This window comes from Bos taurus, chromosome 3 (assembly GCF_002263795.3).
Source record: "Bos taurus isolate L1 Dominette 01449 registration number 42190680 breed Hereford chromosome 3, ARS-UCD2.0, whole genome shotgun sequence".
Classification (NCBI taxonomy): Eukaryota; Metazoa; Chordata; class Mammalia; order Artiodactyla; family Bovidae; genus Bos; species Bos taurus.
In genome coordinates this window covers 34,067,745-34,086,687 of record NC_037330.1, presented here as the reverse complement: position 1 = coordinate 34,086,687, position 18,943 = coordinate 34,067,745, and the positions used below count along the sequence as shown (strand labels likewise).

The following is an 18,943-nucleotide window of genomic DNA, read 5'->3' as shown; positions in this document are numbered from 1 at the left end:
AGGGTTCTGCTAAGCTCCTCTCAAATTCTTTAAAAGAGTCAGACACAAAGCTTGTTTTTTTCCTTTCCTGTCAAGACCTGTCACTCATGGAACCTGGCTCTCCTGCAGCAATGCCTTTGAATCTCTAGTTTGTGGCTTTTCCTCAGAGGGCTCAGCTCTTGAATCCACATGTTAGACCAGGTCACCACCTACATCCACAGGCCACGTGGAGCCCTGGCAGATGGGAAGAGAGGCCAAGTTCTCCTCCATTTGTTTCTGGCCAGTACGGCTTTGCACTGCTTATGAATGGCTGGTCGATGGCTTTCTGTAGAGTTGCTGAAGTGTCATAGCTGCCATCGTGACTCCTAACTAATCACTGGCCCATCTGACCACTCTGTTTTCATTCAGCAATTTAGTATAATACAAACTGTTAGCACAAATTGCAGGTCAAGAGGCAACAGTTAAAACTGGACATAGAACAACAGACTGGTTCCAAATCGGGAAAGGAGTATGTCAAAACTGTATATTGTCACCCTGCTTATTTAACTTAAATGCAGAGTACATCATACAAAATGCTGGGCTGGATGAAACACAAGCTGAAATCCAGATTGCTGGGAGAAATATCAATAACTTCAGATATGCAGATGATACCAACCTTACGGCAGAAAGGGAAGAAGAACTAAAGAGCCTCTTGATGAAGGTGAAAGAAGAGAGTGAAAAAGCTGGCTTAAAACTCAACATTCAGAAAACTAAGATCATGGCATCCGGTCCCATCACTTCATGACAAATAGATGGGGAAACAATGGAAACGGTGAGAGACTTTATTTTGTGGGGCTCCAAAATCACTGCAGATGGTGACTGCAACCATGAAGATGTTTGCTCCTTGGAATAAAAGCTATGACCAACCTGGACGGCATATTAAAAAGCAGAAACATTACTTTGCCAACAAAGGTCTGTCTAGTCAAAGCTATGGTTTTTCCAGTAGTCATGTATGGATGTGATTATGGATGTAAGAGTTGGATTGTAAAGAAAGCTGAGTGCCAAAGAACTGATGCTTCTGAACTGTGGTATTGGAGAAGAATCTTGAGAGTCCCTTGGACTACAAGGAGATCCAACCAGTCAATCCTAAAGGAAATCAGTCCTGAATATACACTGGAAGGACTGATGGTGAAGCTCAAACACCAATAATTTAGCCACCTGATGCAAAGAACTGACTCACTGGAAAAGACCCTGATGCTGGGGAAGATTGAAGGCGGGAGGAGAAGGGGATGACAAAGGTTGAAATGGTTGGATGGCATCACCAACTTGATAGACATGAGTTTGAGTAAGCTCTGGGAGCTGTTGATGGACAGGGAAGCCCGGTGTGCTGCAGTCCACGGGGTCACAAAGAGTCGGACACGACTGAACAACTGAACTAAACCGACTGAAATTGTTAGCCTTCAGTTTTGGTTTTCTTTAAAGACAAATAAAGTGTAATATTTTGGTCTTTCTTCACAGTTCAAATTTCTCACATCCTAGTTAATTTCAACCTCTCATTTCCCAATTTTCCACTGTTAGCTGTGGACCCTCAGCAAGTACAAAACTTCATTATTCAAAAGCCTGGCACTAATAAGAGCAGAACAGAATGGTTGCTTTGCTCCAAATACATATGACAGTAGGAATAAAACAAACCTCGTTCTTATTTTTTGCAGTAGCATCGCATTCACTGTTCTCAGGCTTCCTCAGGTGCTTCCACCTTCCTCCTTGGTCAAAAGTGATCATAGTCTGGATAGAATTATCTGAATAGGAAAAGGATGACATTAATCTTGATATATTGATTAGGAAGCACCCTAATCAATTCAGTTTATCATTGCATAACTCTCTAACAGAGATTATGTAATACCAATAGAACCCTGGAGTCCCACAAGATGTTGACATCCAGTGAAATGGGTCAATATTGGTGAGTACGATACTTGAAAGAGGCTTCGCACCTGAACAGGATTCTACTGATTCCAGAAATCATCTAGACTGCTACTCTTGAAAAAAAGATACCATTTATCTCCTTATCAACACAATTCTATTCTTCCTTGCTTGCTTGCCCTGGAGGAAAATCTACAATGAGAAGGCACTCTAATCTGGACTAAGGCCATGATACCAGGCTTATTTTAGGAAATCTCAAGATTTGAATTATCTGCATTAAGTCTCAATGAATAATTCCTAGCTTTTGTCTCTTTACCACGTCATATCCTATTTCTCTTACATTTTTTTTTCTTCATGTGTCTTCCCTATTCTCTATTGCTAATGATACATAAACTGTTGCACATTTAAATTAAAAGAAGTGCTTTGAGTTTTCTTAAGGAAAATTTAAAAAGGAAAGCTAATAAAGTAAATTTCATTTACCCAATAAATGTTTTATTGCCTATCCACTATATGAAAATTGCTGTAAGGCTTTGGAAATATATCTGTGAACAAATTAGGAAAAAAAAAACTCTGTGGAATGTATATTCTAGTAGGGTGAGACAGACAAACACTAGACACTGTAAATAGGTAAATTACATAGTGTGTTAGAAAATGCATGCTTTGGAAAAATCTTGTACAGATAACTGGGAATGAGAGAGTGCGTGTGTAGCAGGGAGGCAGACTGACATTTAAAACAGGATAGTCAGGGCAGGTCTCATCAGAAAGAAACATGACCAATGGCTGGGAGGAGGAAAGTGTGGGCCACGTAGACATCTGGAGAAAGAGGTCACTGCAAATCTCTCACCCAAGAGTGTGTGAACCTGCCAGTTTAAGGACTGGCAGACGACTGGAGTGACTGCAAGAGTAAGTGAAGGAGTGATGTCTGGGAGGAACTAGGGGCCAGAATCACCTAGATCCTGTAGACAGCTGCAAGGTGTTCACAAAATTAAAACAAACACCTCCCACTCCTACCGAAAAAGTAAATACATAAATAAATAAAACCTTAAAACCCTTTGTACTTCAGAGTAACGTGTTTATTTGTTCAACTGGGCTCTGCAGAGCCAGTGAAGAGAACACAGGAAAAATCTGAGCTGGCTATTGCTCCATCCTTGACAATCAGAAAAGCAAAGTGGTTCAAACTCCTTCCCACAGGCCTGAACTTCCCAATACATAAGACTTTTTTCATAAACAAAATAATCTCAAATCTTTCTTTATGCCTGCTGTTGCTTTGTTCTTTCTTAGTTCTAATCACCATAACTTATTTAAAACAGAGAGCCAGAATTCACAGACAGGCTTGTTGGCCAGGCAAGCACCATTACTGAGGGGACAGGACCATCAGTTTCCCCCAAAGCCTCCGCTCTGAACATATTCAGCTGAAGGACCCACCTTCTGAGAGCACACTTGTCATATAGACCCCACGAAGGGAGGTCACATTGGTGAAGTCTGTCTCGCCACCCGTAGTGGTGTAGAGATGTCGGTCCAAGGATTTGGAATAGACAATGCCTCGATCGTCCGAGGTAAATATGGTACCAAATCCAGTGTCTGGAATAGGCAAACAAACAAACAAACAAAAAACCCACCAAGTCTTGGGAGGGAACAGAGTAAAAACAACAGTCTAATCATACATATGACACATACACATGCACGCATCAGCCAACTGTCTCTCTTCATGATGCGGATGCAGACCTGAGAGCTAATCAAGGATTGATAGTTAAGAACTTTGTGGCCATCTTTAATTCCAGTACCCAGCTTAGTGCCTGAACATAGCAGATGATGAATTTGTTTAATAAATTACTCAGACGTTAGAGAAAAGCTCTTATATTTTGGTATAATCAGTTATATTTTGGTAGCAGAGGCATTGCATTTAGCTTCATATCTTACACATTTTTAAATCTTTTTACTCTAAACGAATGCTTCTCAAACTCTCTGTGATGAAGGATCAATTTTAAAATTTTGTCACAAACTGATGCTTTTGTAAATATAACAAAAAATTTATCACTAGAAAAATGAAATACAAAAGAAAGAAAAAATTACAATCTTCAAATTTTTTTATTAGTAGAGTCAACAGATACAAAATTTTTTTGTCAAAGAGCTGTAAGAGTTTCTAAATGCTTGATGCTGCTTTCTGCACTTCTTTGGTAATAAAGAATTTGCAAATCAGTCCCCGTTCTCTGACCATTCTTTGAGCAGCACTGCTCCAGAACACCTGGACATACCTACAAACCATGTTAGAGGGTCAAAGCAAGTGGCCTTTTTAACAGAGGCTACATATCATCTCTAAAACAAGTAGGCCACTAATAAATTCCCAGGGGTGAAAAGAAAAATCAAAGAACCCTCCTGCCAATGCAGGAGACATAAGAGATGTGGGTTTGATCCCTGGGTTGGGAAGATTCCCTGGAGGAGGGCATGGCAACCCATTTCAGCATTCTTGCCTAGAGAATCCCATGAACAGAGGAGCCTGGCAGGCTATAGTCCACAGGGTCGCAAAGAGTCAAAAATGATGCAGCATGCACACTGAGAAGGAAAGCTACTAAAACAGGGTTCGGAGTTGAAGTCTCTATGCAGTCAAGGGTGAACCATTTGCAAAGCTCTTACCTCCAGGTTCATCTACATGCATGAACACCATGTCGTCATTAGCAGCTAGAATAGAGTAGAACTGTTCCTGCCCCACAGATGGGAGCTGGGCCATGCTCCATGTGTCTCCTTGATCTGTTGACACATGAATCCTTCTTGTTGTATCCTGGAACAAATGCCGATACTTATCTTTTAAATATTCCACCAAGATGCCATATGCAGTAACATTAATAGGCACATTATTATTTAATAATTATATTCATTACCTATTTCCTCACTAGGTACATCTATTATAAATGAAAGGTCCTAGTACCAATTATCCAAGCTTTTTCTAACCTTTTGCAAAGATCCAGGCACTGGAATAATCCATTCTATTGTAAATAAGGTTATCCTGGCTTTCTCTTTGGCTTCTTCGTTCTTGTGTGGCCCTCTAAGATACCAATATTTCCTCCTAACCTCTGACATGCCAATTTCCTTCAACAGAGATAGGGGTTTGTTGGGACCATTATGAGCTTGGCTCTGCAGCCATTTGCATGTTTGCTCAGATAATTCTTAAAATGATGGCTGCTGCATAGAAGTTTGGTTTCTTTTAGATAGCTCTGGCATCATCGAATTAGATAATGGGTCTGGAAAATGGAGATGAAACCCAGGTTTGGAAGATCATGAAGTAAATCAAAATGTGACACGTCTCCTCTTTAAGGAAGGCTCTCAGAACAGCCATGATGGAGGGAACAGGCCAGGCTGGAAAGAGGGCAAGGAGAGTCAGAAATTAACATAAGGAAGCTGATCAGGGAATATTTAGCTGTTAAAACAGGTCTCCCTCGTGGCTCAATGGTAAAGAATCTGCTTGTAGTGCAGGGGACTTAGGTTTGATTCCTGGGTCAGAAAGATCCCCTGGAGAAGGCAATGGCAACCTACTCCAGTATTCTTGCCTGGAGAATCCTATGGACAGAGGAGCGTGGAGGCAACAGCCCATAGGGTCGAAAAGAGTTGGACACTACTGAAGCAACTTAGCACGTATGCACAGGTTGAGGCAATTAACATGTACTATCTGATAAATAGTTTAAAATAGCTTCTAGACACAGTTCAGCCAGGGCACGAGAATTAGTCTTTTTAAAGTTCAGTGATGAGTCCATTTAACTTACTTTTCTAACTTACATCTTAGATGTTTACTTTGAATCTTATACTCGCTGTTATAGGTAAAAACTGGAGTTCAAAAGCACAGAGTGGAATTTTAATTTTGTGGACAGCAGCAGTGTACAGGCAGCTATCTCTGGAATTACACAGTCTGATTTCCACCAGAGTTCCACCTAGACAAGTTACTCAATTTCCTAAACTGAGATAACAGTATGAACTATAGGGCTGTTGGGAGGATTATTACAAAACTGCTCAAGGGCGTGATGTGTAGTTACCTTGTCTACTTTTCTTATCTCTAATTCTCTCTGAACCCACTCCAATCAGTCTCTTAACCACAGTACTCCAAAGAAACTGCTTTCATCAAGGTCACCAACAACCTATACTTTGCCAACTTCAGTGGATAATTCTCAGAACTCATCTAACTCCACATCTCAGCTGAATTTGATGCAGCTGATCATTTCCTCCTCATTGAAACCTTTTTTTCACTTGGCTTTCAAGATAACACCATGTGCGGTGACATTAACAGGCACACTATTATTAATAAATACACATCTCATTATCCATTTCCTCACTGGGTACAACTGTTATGAAAGCTCGTATTCTCCCACCTCACCATTCCATGAGGGGCACCAGGGCACCCAGTGCTCAGCCCTCCCACCTCTTCTCGACCTACTCATTCCCCTACAAGATACCATCTAGTCACACAGCTAGATGAGACCATTCCATATAATTATACTATATAATTTTGGGGGATTCATATACCCAAATGCTTACCTGACATTTTCACCTATATATCTTATACGCATCTCATATCCAAAACTGAATTCTTGATTTTCTTCCCACAAACTTGCTTCTCCTGTAGTCCTTTCCATCTCAGTAAATGGCACCACCATTCATGCAGGTGCTCAGGCCAAAGACTAAAATTATCCTTGGTTCATCTTATTCTCTCACAATCTGCATCTAATCTACCAGCACACACTACTGGTTAGCATTTAAAAATACATCCGTGATCTTACTACGTCTCCCCTCATCCACTGTTAACAGCCTGGTCCAACCTACTGTCTCTCTCGCTGCTGCTGCTGCTACTTCCATTCCTGACCCTCAGGTGACACTATGCACACCTATTCCATCAAAAGAAACAGCCAGTTAAACCATTCCCCTGCCTGCACCCTTTTCACAGCTTCCCAACACATGAAGAATGGAAGCCAAGGTCTTGCTCACAACCTACAGAGGCCCTGTGTGATCTGGCCACCGGCTGCCCTCTTGGGACCGCCCTTTCCCGTGCTGCAGCCACGCTGCCCTTCTCACTTACCTTCAGCATTCCGAGCACGCGCCAGCCCGCGGCTCTTTGCGCTCACTCAGCCTAGATATCCACGCAGCTATCCTCTCACTTCAGTCGGGTCTCAGAGAGCCCTTCCAAGCCACCCTATCTGGAACAGCGCTGCTCCAATTCCTGCCACTTTTTATGTATTTACTCTGTTTTAGGTTTCTTCATAGTTTTAATCATTACCTGATATTACATCATATTTGTTAGTTTAGTATCTATCTCCCTACTTGAATAGAAACTCTGAGAGCAAGACATTTATCTGATTTGTTCACTGCTATATTCCCAGAACCCAGAACAGTACCTAGTATACAGTAGGTACTCAAAAATGTTATATGTTTCCATTATTTTCATTGGATAATGAGCAAGGAGATTGCTTTTTTCAGAATCCGTGTGTGAGAAAAGCCCAAACACTGGGTTGATATATCCTAAGCAGACACCAGAATTCAGTTGGTGACACAGGCCAAAGTGGAGAGAAGTCCAGAAGAATCATTCAGCCCCGATAAAAAGAAGCACTTCCAAATCTAATAGTGACACTAAATACTACAAAAGGCAAGAAACTCCATCAGTACATGTACTGAAGCTATCTGTTTGAGGCATATTTTGAGGTTCAGAAATATCAGAACCCAAAGAAAAGAGGCAAACACCCACCTTATCAGCCATCACAGAGGCAAAAAGGAAACGTCCCCCAAGACCAAATGAGTAGATTTTCACACCAATGGTTTTGAAGCTTTTCCCCAAGTCTGAAGTTCTCCGTAATTCCAGTGCCCCAAGGTCAGCTTCTTAAACAAGACAAAATATTAATTAAAATTTCACTTACTGGTGAGCCTCTAGTTCAAAACAATTGTTTTAGAACTACTCTTAGTTTTATAGCAACAGAATTTTCAATGCTATGCGTGTTAATCAGATAACAATATAAAATGATATAGGAATTGACACAGGAAATTCACACTTTGGTTTTATCTTTATACATGTGAAGTTTTATACTGGACAGGAAGAGAGGATTAATTTCAGTACAGTGTTCCATTAAAACACCACAGCATCCTGCTTTACTTTCTTCATGACACAGTTTGAAACTATCTTATTGTATTTTAAGTTGTATCATTTGAGTTTTGATTTTCTGGCTGATCATCCAACATGTCTACATGAATTTAAGCTCCATGAGAGCTGGTCTTGGGTGTTTTGTTCTCACCATCCTGAGAAGAGTGTTCACATACTACTGCAGGTGTTCCAATGAATGAATAAATGAAATGAATCTGTTGAATGAATAAATGAAAGATTATGCTTTCAGCTTTGTGCCACTGACTGGAAAGCCAGTGGCTTCCACCAACACAAACACAGCCCATGCTCTTTGGCAGAAATCACTATACATTTCATTTTGCTATTGGTTGTAGCCTAATATTTACTTTATGTACATTGCTAAAATTAAGTTATAGTGTCTCTGTGTATAGCCTGCATTTTTTATTTGCTCAAGGCACAGTACAGTACTTGGTTGTTTGTGCTTCCAAGATTTTAAAAATCACTAACAGCTAGTTATCTTTAGCTATTAAAATTACAAGAGAATGGAAGATCTTTGATGCTTCTACCTATTACAACTCAGAATATTCTACCATGAATGGACACCAGGACACTCTTTTCTGGGACTAAAATATACTTACTGCAGGAGCCATTCACATAGGTGGTAAAGAAGATGATGTTTTCTGATCCCCTACAATGAGGCAAAGACAGGGAAAAGACACGGTTCAAGACTGCTAACAGACTGCATTAACCTTAATCACTCAGCTCCAGGCAGGTCTAATAAGCATCACCCATGGGTACTAGCCAAAACAGCTTTCTCGGATGCTGTACACCTGATTCTTCCGCAGCATCATATCTAGGTCCCCCCAGTCTGCTCCCAGGCATTCTCTACACTCCACTACTTCTTTATGTGAACTCTTCCAGCCAGTCAAACTGGTCTCGTTACACTCTCCAAGCCTGCCTCCTGCGTTGGTTCGGACTGTTCGCTTCTTAAAATGTTTTTCTCTTACATGACTAAATCTTACCCTCACAGTCTTTAGGCTCCAGGTTAAAATCTAGCTCTTCCATGAAGTTTCCTGTCACTCTAACTTGAAGACTCCTTTGCTGCAAACTTCTAGAGCAGTGGTTCTCAACCAGGGCCGATATTGCTCCCCAGGGGACAGTCTTGGCTGTCACCAGTGGGGGAGGGGAGATGTTACAACTCTTACGTGGGGAGAGACCAAGGATGCTGCTAAATATTCTGCAATGCACAGGCTTGTCCCCCACAACAAAGAACTATCCAGTCCAAACGCCATTAGTGCTTAGGTTGAGGAGTGCTGCTCGAGAGCCCGTGCAGCTCTCCCGTGCAGCTCTCCCGTGCAGCTCTCCCGTGCAGCTCTCCCGTGCAGCTCTGTGTCAGCCGCCTGGCCATTCCTTTGTCTCCTGTTTGGCTATTTCAATTGCATTCTGTGTGCCTTACCTCTCCTACTCCACCACTGAGTTCTTCACAGCAGGTACTAAGTTTTGTTGTTTCCCTTTAGAACCTAGTTCAGTGCTTTGCATGAACTAAATAATTTAGTTCTTTCATCTGAAATAGACAACTAGGTCAGAAGTTGAATTATTTAAACTCTAACTTGGAAAGGGAGTTCCAAGGAACTAGATTCAGACCTTGATAGGACTTATAGATTAGCACCAGCAAAAGGTGCTGGGCATCAGATATAGAGAACAAACTAGGGGTTTCCACTGGGGAGAGGAAGTAGGGGAGAGGTGAGAAAGGGGTGGGAGATTAAGAGGTGGAGACTACTATGTATAAAATAAATAAGCTACAAGGACACATTGTACAGTGCAGAGAACAAAGCCAATGTTTTATAACTCCATTTTATAAATGGAGTATAACCTATAAAATTTTTGAATCACTATGTTATACATCAAAAATGATTATAATATTATAAATCAACTGTTCCTCAATAAAACAAAAAAGGTGCTGGGTCTGAGCATGTTCTTTCAGAGCTTTAGACTGTAAATTTCTAGAAACCAAAGATCTAAAAGGTGAGTAAACAGTTAGCAGCAGCCCAAATCTTATATTTAGACACTATTCAATGAAGCAAGTTAACAAGAGTAAAAATTCTTGTATAAGATACAAAACGAAATACCATTTTAAAATAACTCTTTAGTTTTAAAGATGAGTCTTCTGTTGTTTCCTTTAGCTTTACTGAGGTATAACTGACAAATAAAATCGTAAGACATCTAAAATGTACATTGTGGTGATCTGATATATGGATGTAAAGGTGAGCTTTAATGATCAAAATTATTATAGTCTTATTTGAACACACACTACATATTTTAGGTCTATCAAGAGCAAAATAATTTGTTAACTTTGTTACTTTAAAAATTCCTTCCTGATAAGATCATATAAGATATAAACACAATTAATTAAAATACATAAAACAAAAGCAGACACACGATGTGTACCACAGTAGTGCTATAAAAACCTAATTTAACTAGTATTTCCTAAAAAAGGATGCTTGCTTAAGCATCATTTTTTAAATGTTTTAGTTAATTTCAATGGACATATTTGGCAATGTCTATATCACACCTTGTCTATACCAATGTCTATGTCTATATTTTCCTACCTTTCCAAGCAAAGAACAATAAGTAGCAAACTCTTCCTTGGGATTATGGATCACTGTCATGAACACCAACTGTATGAAACTGTAATGCAATGTTCCCATTAGAACTTACTGAGGCTTTTGTGTTCTCCTGAAAGTGAAGTCGCTCAGTCGGGTCCGACTCTTTGCTACCCCAAGGACTGTAGCCTACCAGGCTCCTCTGTCCATGGGATTTTCCAGGCAAGAATACTGGAGTGGGTAGCCATTTCCTTCTCCAGGGGATCTTCCCAGCCCAGGGATTGAAGCCAGGTATCCCGAATTGTAAGCAGACGCTTTACCGTCTGAGCTCCTGACACAGCACTAAATCCCTCCATCCTGTCTATTTCTCTGTCTTGTTCTCTGTCTCTGCCTGTTCTTAGAGCTCTTCCTGCTTCCGTGCGGCTCCCAGGCAGCGGACTCTCAGGCTGGTCTGTGCTTGCTGTTTACACTCACATACCCCACTTCTGGCAGCAACCTGCTATCAACTGGGAAACTAGATCAATGAACTTGCTAAAATTAGTCAAAGAGAAAGAAGAAAGAGGCTCTAAACAAGAATCTGAGCCTAATCAGAGTTTGGAGGTATGACAGCTCTTAATTCTTGCTCAACCATCCCCCAAACTTCCCAAATAAATCTCCTTTCATAGAAGGAACAAGCTAAATCCCAGAGAAGTCAAGCCACTGACTAGCAGCCGATCCAGGTTAGAACAAAGGTGACCTGACTCCTGAGTAAGAGCCTCCTCCACTGAATCCTCTGTAAGCAGACGGGGTGGGCGATCAAGAGAAGTGAACGAATTGTGGTGCATGGATAGTGTGACTCTGGCCGCCTGGAAGCTCTCTGAGCTTTCTTCCTGATTCCTCACTACATTCCACCTAACTGACATGGATCTCTAGATGAGGGAGCATAAATGTGCATGCAGAGAAGCATGTAAGTCCCCCAATCAAAGCAGTATTTTATGCTATTGCAATTGATGTCACCGTTTACACAGAATAAACCTTTTACAGGCAGTACCTACTCGGTGACGTGCCTTGTTTTATATTTTAACATTTAGTGAGACAAGTCTTCTTTCCCAGCAGAATTAGAAGTTCCTCCAGGTCAAGGTCTATGCTGCACCCCTCTCTCACATCCCTTATGGCACCCTGAAGAGCACTTGGCACCTATTAAGTGCTTAACACTGATTCGTGTGACTTCTGGCAGCATCATCAGGAAAGGTTTAGGGCTCTGCACGGATGGAATCTTCTGTTACTCACCATTTGGCCAAACAGACTGCTTTGTGGATTTCTTCCCACTTTCCCCCAAAATTCTTGGACACCCACAGGCCATTCTGAAAGATTATAAATGACTTATCAAAATTCCAGTTTTATCATGTGCAGCTGCTTGTATGACCTTTTAATAATTCATATCCAATCATTCAGGGCAGTAAAAACACACACTGAAATTCCAGCCAAGCTGCCGAGCTCATAGACACACAGTTTATGGGGCCCCCCTAGGGTCTTGGATCAGAATAACAAATGCTTATGAAGTGCCTACTATGTGCCAAGTGTACCAGATGCTGCATTGGGGATACAAAGATGAATAAGACATACTCTCTGCTCTCAAGGAGCTCACAGTTTAACAAGGGTACACATAAGAAAGTTCAATACACACGGTAAGTGTTATGGAAACATAGTCTCTGGGGTAAGAGCAGGGAAAGGAGAGACAAAGCATCAGAGCTGACTTGTGAAGAAGACAGCCAAACTGAGTCTTAAATGATGAGCAGTGTAACCAAAAGAAGGCAAATGGGAGATGAGATGTCAATGCACAAAGAGATTAATACAAGCAGAGACAGAGAGGTGATGAAACATCTCAGTGTGTGCAGGGAGCTGAAGCCTTCAGACACAGATGGAGCAACATTCCAAGGTGAAGAGAGGAGCCAGTGCTGGGGAGGGGGTGGCAGCTCGTGCAGAGCCCTCCTTCTGTGCCAGACTGAGGAATCCGGTTCTTATTTTATATGGGATATTTGAAGTAGGGGAATGACATGACCAGTTTTACTTTTTTTAAGAGGAATACTTGGATGACAGTGGGAAAGATGGATTTCAGAGGGTTCAAACTATTAATAGAAGCAGGGAAAGCAGTGACTAATTGTTGCATTAAGAGTTAGTAAGGCCTGAAGCCACAGCTGTGAGGAAAAGGCTCAGAAATAATATAGACTCTAGATTCAGTAGAACTGGACATTTTCCTGTAGGGCAGGATGGAGTGCATGTCTGTGTGTGTGTGTGTGTGTGTGTGTGTGTGAGAAAGTTGAACACTCTGAGATTCTTGGTGAGGGGAAAGCAGTGTTGTGGAATCTTTAGCCAGCATAAGGATGAAGGGAAGAACAATGTTGCTGAGAAAGGTTAAGTTTGAGGGACGTGTGGGACATCTAGCTAGAGATACCCAGCAGACAGCAAGAAAGGCATCTGAAGCCCCAGGAAGAAGCCAGGACCAGAGGTAGGCATTTGAAAATCTTATATATCACAGTGGTAGCAAAATGGTAAAGAGTGGAAGAGACTACTCAGAGTAAAATGAGCAATAGGGATTTAAGGGGAGGTTGAAAGGAGTTTAAAAAAGAGACTAAGAAGCAATGGTTAGAAGGTGGGAAAGAACCAAAGGGACTGCCACAGAAGCCAAGCAAGTAGAATTCCCAAAAGGAGGTCAATACTTTCAAGTGCAGCAGAGACTTCATAAGATAAAAACTGACAATTTCAGTGACATTGGCAATAGGAGTCTAGTGAGCCCAGACCCACTGGAGGTGGGACTGAAATGTCCTGGAGCAGCTCAAATGAAATGGTGATGGTTTAGGCAGAAATAACTTCAGCGGTCCTCCACTCTCACCCATTATTCTTCTTTAACTCTTCCTCCTCTAGTAACATTCACCTCCCAGCATTTCTAATTAACCTAATCCTACTTAGAAATAGGGAAGGGTCTGATATCACCTATTTACACTTTAGTACAAATTGGTCCATCTCTCCACCCTGATTATTTGTACTTCAAACTCACCCTTAACAGGAAGAAATTTCAGGTCTAAAGGCATATTGTGCTTGCCTCTCCCTAGGATAGCTGTTTTAATAAACTTAAGATACTTGGTAAGGGTGATGGGGTTTTCAAAGGCAGATCAATGGTTCTGTCCATTCCAATAGGGGTCTCTTCGTTCCCTTGAAGGGCCTTCAGCTCAAGCTGCTGCTGCTAAGTCACTTCAGTTGTGTCCGACTCAAGCTGCTGAAGGCCAATTCCCAGGAATTGTTGCTTTCAGACGTGAAGCCTATCCGGTAGGCTAGTTCTCCTCCTCTGGCTGAGTTTAACTCTGACCTTGCTTGAGCCTCCCAGCCTGACCTCAGCTGAAAGTTCTGCCCCCAGAAGACCCAGAACCCAGACCTCTCTTCCAAGTGTCCTTCTCATCCTCCCTATGCCATCCTGTTGCTCAGCCCAACTTGTCTATATTTGATAATCCTATTTCTATTCCCAGAATGGTCATCACAGCAATGGCTCTCAGACTTTAGTGTGCAAGCTTAGCTGGCAAGCTTGTTAAAAACACTAGCCACCTCACTGACACACTATATCCGGATCGGGGCCAAGAAATCTGCATCTTAAACCAGCTCCCAGGGATTTTTATCTGATCCTGCAGGTCAGCAGACCACACTCTAAGCAAATGATGAGAGAGAGCCATATAAACACAGAGTGTAATTATGACTACTATCATAGTCTGGCAACTCAGCCACTCTGGGCCCTTAACATCCATGATAAAACAGACTGGTCCTCCAGGAATAGTAAAGCTGAGCTGCTCCTCAGGAAACTTTCCGAACAAAGGTGGGAGGGCCACCTGTGGTTTCTTGGAAGAGTACAGGAATAGGATAGGGGGTACAGGGAATTAGGACTCTAGATATTTAACACATGGGCGTCAAAGACAGACATCAACAGGTTTTTATACTAAGGACTGAACAAGAAAAAATTATAAAGGTGTAGTTTGGCCATAGGAAAGAAACAATAACAATCTTAAAAGTTTAACAATTTATGTCTGTCTCTTGCAGAACATGAATGATTAAACTGTTTCCTAGTTCATTACTCTAATAGTAAGTATCTGTTCACTTTAAAAAAAAATTGTAATGATTACTAGACACATACCTATCTGGTATACACAGCATATGAAAATTGTGTCCTTTACCGTATAGGAAAACACACACACACACACACCAAAAACCCAACACTTCATACCATAAGAAGTCACTAGAAGCCAGTCCAACATAAAAAGCATCACCTACACAGTCCTCTTCAGACAGTGCGTTTTGAGACTATAAAACACAAAAGGCAAGACAGGTTCTTCAGATAGACTTACTTCAGTGCTGAGAGCTAGAAGATAATCAGAATTTTGCGGGCTATACATCATCTGAGTCAGAGGATGAAAAGGGAGATTGGTCTGGACAAAGTTCTTTGCAAAATCTGATGATCTGAAGATTCTTCCTCCATGACTTCCTCCAGATACCTCTGCTGTTAAAATCACCTGGTCAGGGAGAAGGAAGTTCAGAACCAGGGTATAATACTATAAAAGTACATGAAGTTCCTCCACCATTTTCACCAGACATTTGTTCAAAAATTTTAGTTCCAAAAGTAAGAAGAGTTATAAAAATAGATTAGTTGATACACTCTCTTCCTGAAGTATTAGTCTTACGAAAAAAAATACTGTCCTGAGACAGTGCATTGTATCTATGAAGATAAGCTTGATCAGTCTGAGATTAGCCAGTTTCCCCAAAGACTAGAATGTTGTCTTTAGACGTATACCTCGTAACGCTAAACAACCACCGCATAATTATGAAGAGTTTTGATGCATCTTAGACAAGGTCCAAAGAAAACAACTTGTGTGCAAAATGCCAATCTTTTGTAATCAGTATTAAATTGTTTCATTTTATTATATTGTAAATATTGTAATAGTAAACTAAACATATTGCTGTGTATCACTGGACCATTCAAATATCAACATCTGACGGCCTTGCACATGGTATTATGCACAGTTTTGTACACGTATGGTATAGTCTCACCTTCCCAGAGTTCTCAGGACCAATAGCCATGCCAAATTCAGTCCGAATGAATGTGTTATTGATGAGATTTGTGATATCCTTAAAGTTCTTTCCATAGTCCTCACTGAGAGGGAAAAAAAGGACAAATTTAGAATGCAGAGGTCATGGGCACTGTTGGGTTTGTACCTAGCCTCCCTCACTCTCCGGCACTCACCCTCCTGATTCTACCCCTACCCGCGGTGGTGGGCCTAATTAGTGGAAGGAAGTTCCAATCCCTCATGGGTGACAGGGTCAGGAATGAGGAAAGGACCTAGACTGAGCCAGTAAGAAAAAAGTGGGAGAACTGGGATCAATTAGGAAACACACTTAAGACAATCACTTAATGAAATGGTCTGTCTTCCTTAAGGATCAGTGGTTCTTAACCAGGGTATTTTTGCCCCATGCCCCCACCCCACCAAGCAAACATTTGGTAATATCTGGAGACATTGTTCATTATCACAAGTCAGGGTTGGGTGCTACTGACATTGTATTGGCATTGTAGTAGGTAGAAGTCAGGGGTGCTGCCAAACATCCTACAATACATGGGACAGTGTCCCAAAAAAAGAGAGGGCCACAAGCATCTGGCATCAGATAGGGCATCTGGCCCCAAATGCCAAGAGCATCAACGCTGAGAAACTCCCATGTTGTCCTATGTGAATACAAAACAGAACAAAAAAATGCTACAGGCATTCTGATACAGTGAGAGCCAAACTTGAAGTAGAAGCCAACATAAGTGGCCAGTACTGCGAAATAGTTCTGGGATTCCAGACAGGTAGCCTGTGATGCTGCACTGAATCGACCCATCCTTCCTCTATGAATTCCCTTATTATTATTTTTTAAAGATTTTTTGATGTGGACCATTTTTAAAGTCTTTATTGAAATGTTACAATATGCTTCTGTTTTTTATTTTGATCTTTCAGTCCTGAGGCATGTGGGATCTTACTTCCCTAGCAGGGATCGAAACCACACCCCTAGCATTGGAAGGTGAAGTCTTAACCACTGGACTGCCAGAGAAGTCCCAATTCCCTTATTACTTAAGCTATTATATTAAAAGTTTGAGTTGGGCTCTCTGCTAAAGGTAGCCAAAGGCCTTCTAACTAATGTATCAATGCATTGTATTGTACTCATGATAAAGCTTGTAAGTTAAGTAGCAGGATCTTGAGTACCTCCTCCCCCAAAGTTACCATCCTTAGGCACAAATCTCTTAATGCATGCAGCACACAGCTAAAGAAGACAGATAAACTTAATCTCAACTCCCAGGTTGTTTAAAGCTTTTCCCAAAAGTTCATTTCAACAATATCTTTGTGAAGTATTAAAGTCAATTTTTAGATTTCAAAAAGTAAGACAAAAAAAAAGTCAGGAGTATTTAATACTATGCACAGCTCTAACATGGTATATAATGCTGCTGCTGCTGCTGCTAAGTCGCTTCAGTCGTGTCTGACTCTGCTCGACCCCATAGACGGCGGCCCACCAGGCCCCGCTGTCCCTGGGATTCTCCAGGCAAGAACACTGGAGTGGGTTGCCATTTCCTCCTCCAATATAATGCTAGACCTTAATATTAATTAAATTTCAGTATCATAAGTGCTGCCCACAGTGCACTGCAAGTCAGTTGCCCATGATAAATGCAATGTACAGTGGTCTTCACTGATATGACTTAAGAGGTGGTACAGTTTTGCTATTAGCCTCAACAGAAAAAGAATCACAGAACCACAGACCATGAGACAGGCAAGGAACTGAAGAGAACATCTTGTCAAACTCCCTTATTTCACAGAGGAGGAGGTTCAAGGGGAAGCAATTCATCAAAAGTCAACCAGTCAATTAAGGGCAAAACTGAAACTACAGTCTAATTCTCTTAACGCTCAGCCCCAAACTTGAGACAACTTTTAATTACGTGTAAGGAATTCTTCCTTGGCAACCAGTGGTCCTGCTCTTTCTTGCCAGGGCTTGTGGCCTGTCAGGAAAGGTCTGCTTAGAGGAAACTGAAGAGAGACAGGAGGGAAGTATCTCTGAGAGAAGGTACAGGTCCCTTCACCATGCTAAAGCAAACTACATGGGACTTTTAAGTTGTCTTTCCATCTCTTAGAACACACACAGAAAAAACTAAATAAAATAGGGATTAGAAACCACCCAACAGATTCCTGTTACCCTGCCTTTGACTTCTGAGTACAAGAAAAGTTCTTATCTTCTCAACAGCAGGCCAAGAGATACGCATATTCAAGTCCTAGTTCTACAGTGCATACATCATCAATAGCTCAGACCATGTCCTAAAGGGTTTGCAGCAGCTAGATTATCACCAGTTCACAAATCACCCCTCCTTCGTGACATCCCAGGGAACCTCCACAAACCTGCTGGCAAGTGCGCTTGCTTTTCAAGAACTTGGCACAACAAACACATCCCTGCCCTTCAGAAAAAGAAAGCAACACGAGGGAAACAAAAAATCATCTGCTACAACACTCTGGCACTTTAGCCAGATAAACAAATGGAGCATGAGAGACCAGTGTCAACCTGCTGGGATTTAAGTAGTGTTTTGTCAAGGCCATGTTGGGCCCAGGAATATATTTTAATATGGCACTTTGCTTTAAAGTGGCTTTATCTTTTATCAGCATATATATTGGCACACATCATACATCATGGAGAGGAAATCAATGAAACACGTTGAAAAAGAAATCACTTTTCAAATTCCATATGATAATTAAGAGTTATGAACAGGAAACATTAACAAAGCCCTGTGAAACCATCTGCTTTAGAAGTAAGTCTTTTTAATAACAATTCTATACATCAAACCTAACAAAGCTCTTCCTGGTTAGCAAAAACAAATGATCACTTTTGCTATATCTGTGGTGTAAACATGTATAAGAATATGTACATTTGTAACAATAAAAAATAGTACTAGAGTACAAACGTTTTTGGGAGGATAGAGCTTAATACCACCAAAGAACATGAAAAATCTAGACATTATTTAAATAAATGGAAAATAAGTAATCATCACATGGAGTTCTGATAAGACATAGCATTAAAATTCCTCCTAAGACGAAGGACTCAGGAGGGTATTTTTCCAGAAGACTAACATGTTGACTGACACTCAACCCAAATGCCAATAATGAAGAATCACACCTCCATTTTTGACCACTTTTCATTTATAATACAGAGGGACTGTGACAATGGGCATTTGACCTGCAGACATTCAATGAAAAGTAACAATAAAAGAATCCTACAATAAATATCTCACAGAATCTTACATTTTACTTTTTTCAACAATCAAACAAGCATAAATATCCTT

At 41.1% G+C, this 18,943-nt stretch overlaps 1 protein-coding gene across 6 annotated transcripts in view; it reads right to left on the bottom strand.

Annotated features, from left to right (window-relative positions):
• Nucleotides 1-18,943, bottom strand: part of SORT1 (sortilin 1) — a 67,362-nt gene that overhangs the window by 18,018 nt on the left and 30,401 nt on the right. For 4 of the 6 annotated variants that reach the window (XM_010803258.4, XM_002686189.7, XM_059885049.1 and 1 more), the window contains exons 4-11: nucleotides 15,646-15,748; nucleotides 14,946-15,110; nucleotides 11,845-11,918; nucleotides 8,611-8,660; nucleotides 7,604-7,734; nucleotides 4,513-4,657; nucleotides 3,304-3,459; nucleotides 1,651-1,757 (exon numbers count right to left, since the gene is read on the bottom strand). In XM_010803258.4, the coding sequence (XP_010801560.1) occupies nucleotides 1,651-1,757; nucleotides 3,304-3,459; nucleotides 4,513-4,657; nucleotides 7,604-7,734; nucleotides 8,611-8,660; nucleotides 11,845-11,918; nucleotides 14,946-15,110; nucleotides 15,646-15,748 (931 nt within the window). The remainder of the gene's footprint in view (nucleotides 1-1,650; nucleotides 1,758-3,303; nucleotides 3,460-4,512; nucleotides 4,658-7,603; nucleotides 7,735-8,610; nucleotides 8,661-11,844; nucleotides 11,919-14,945; nucleotides 15,111-15,645; nucleotides 15,749-18,943) is intronic. The other 2 variants (XM_010803259.4, XM_010803260.4) reach the window with 1 other exon arrangement.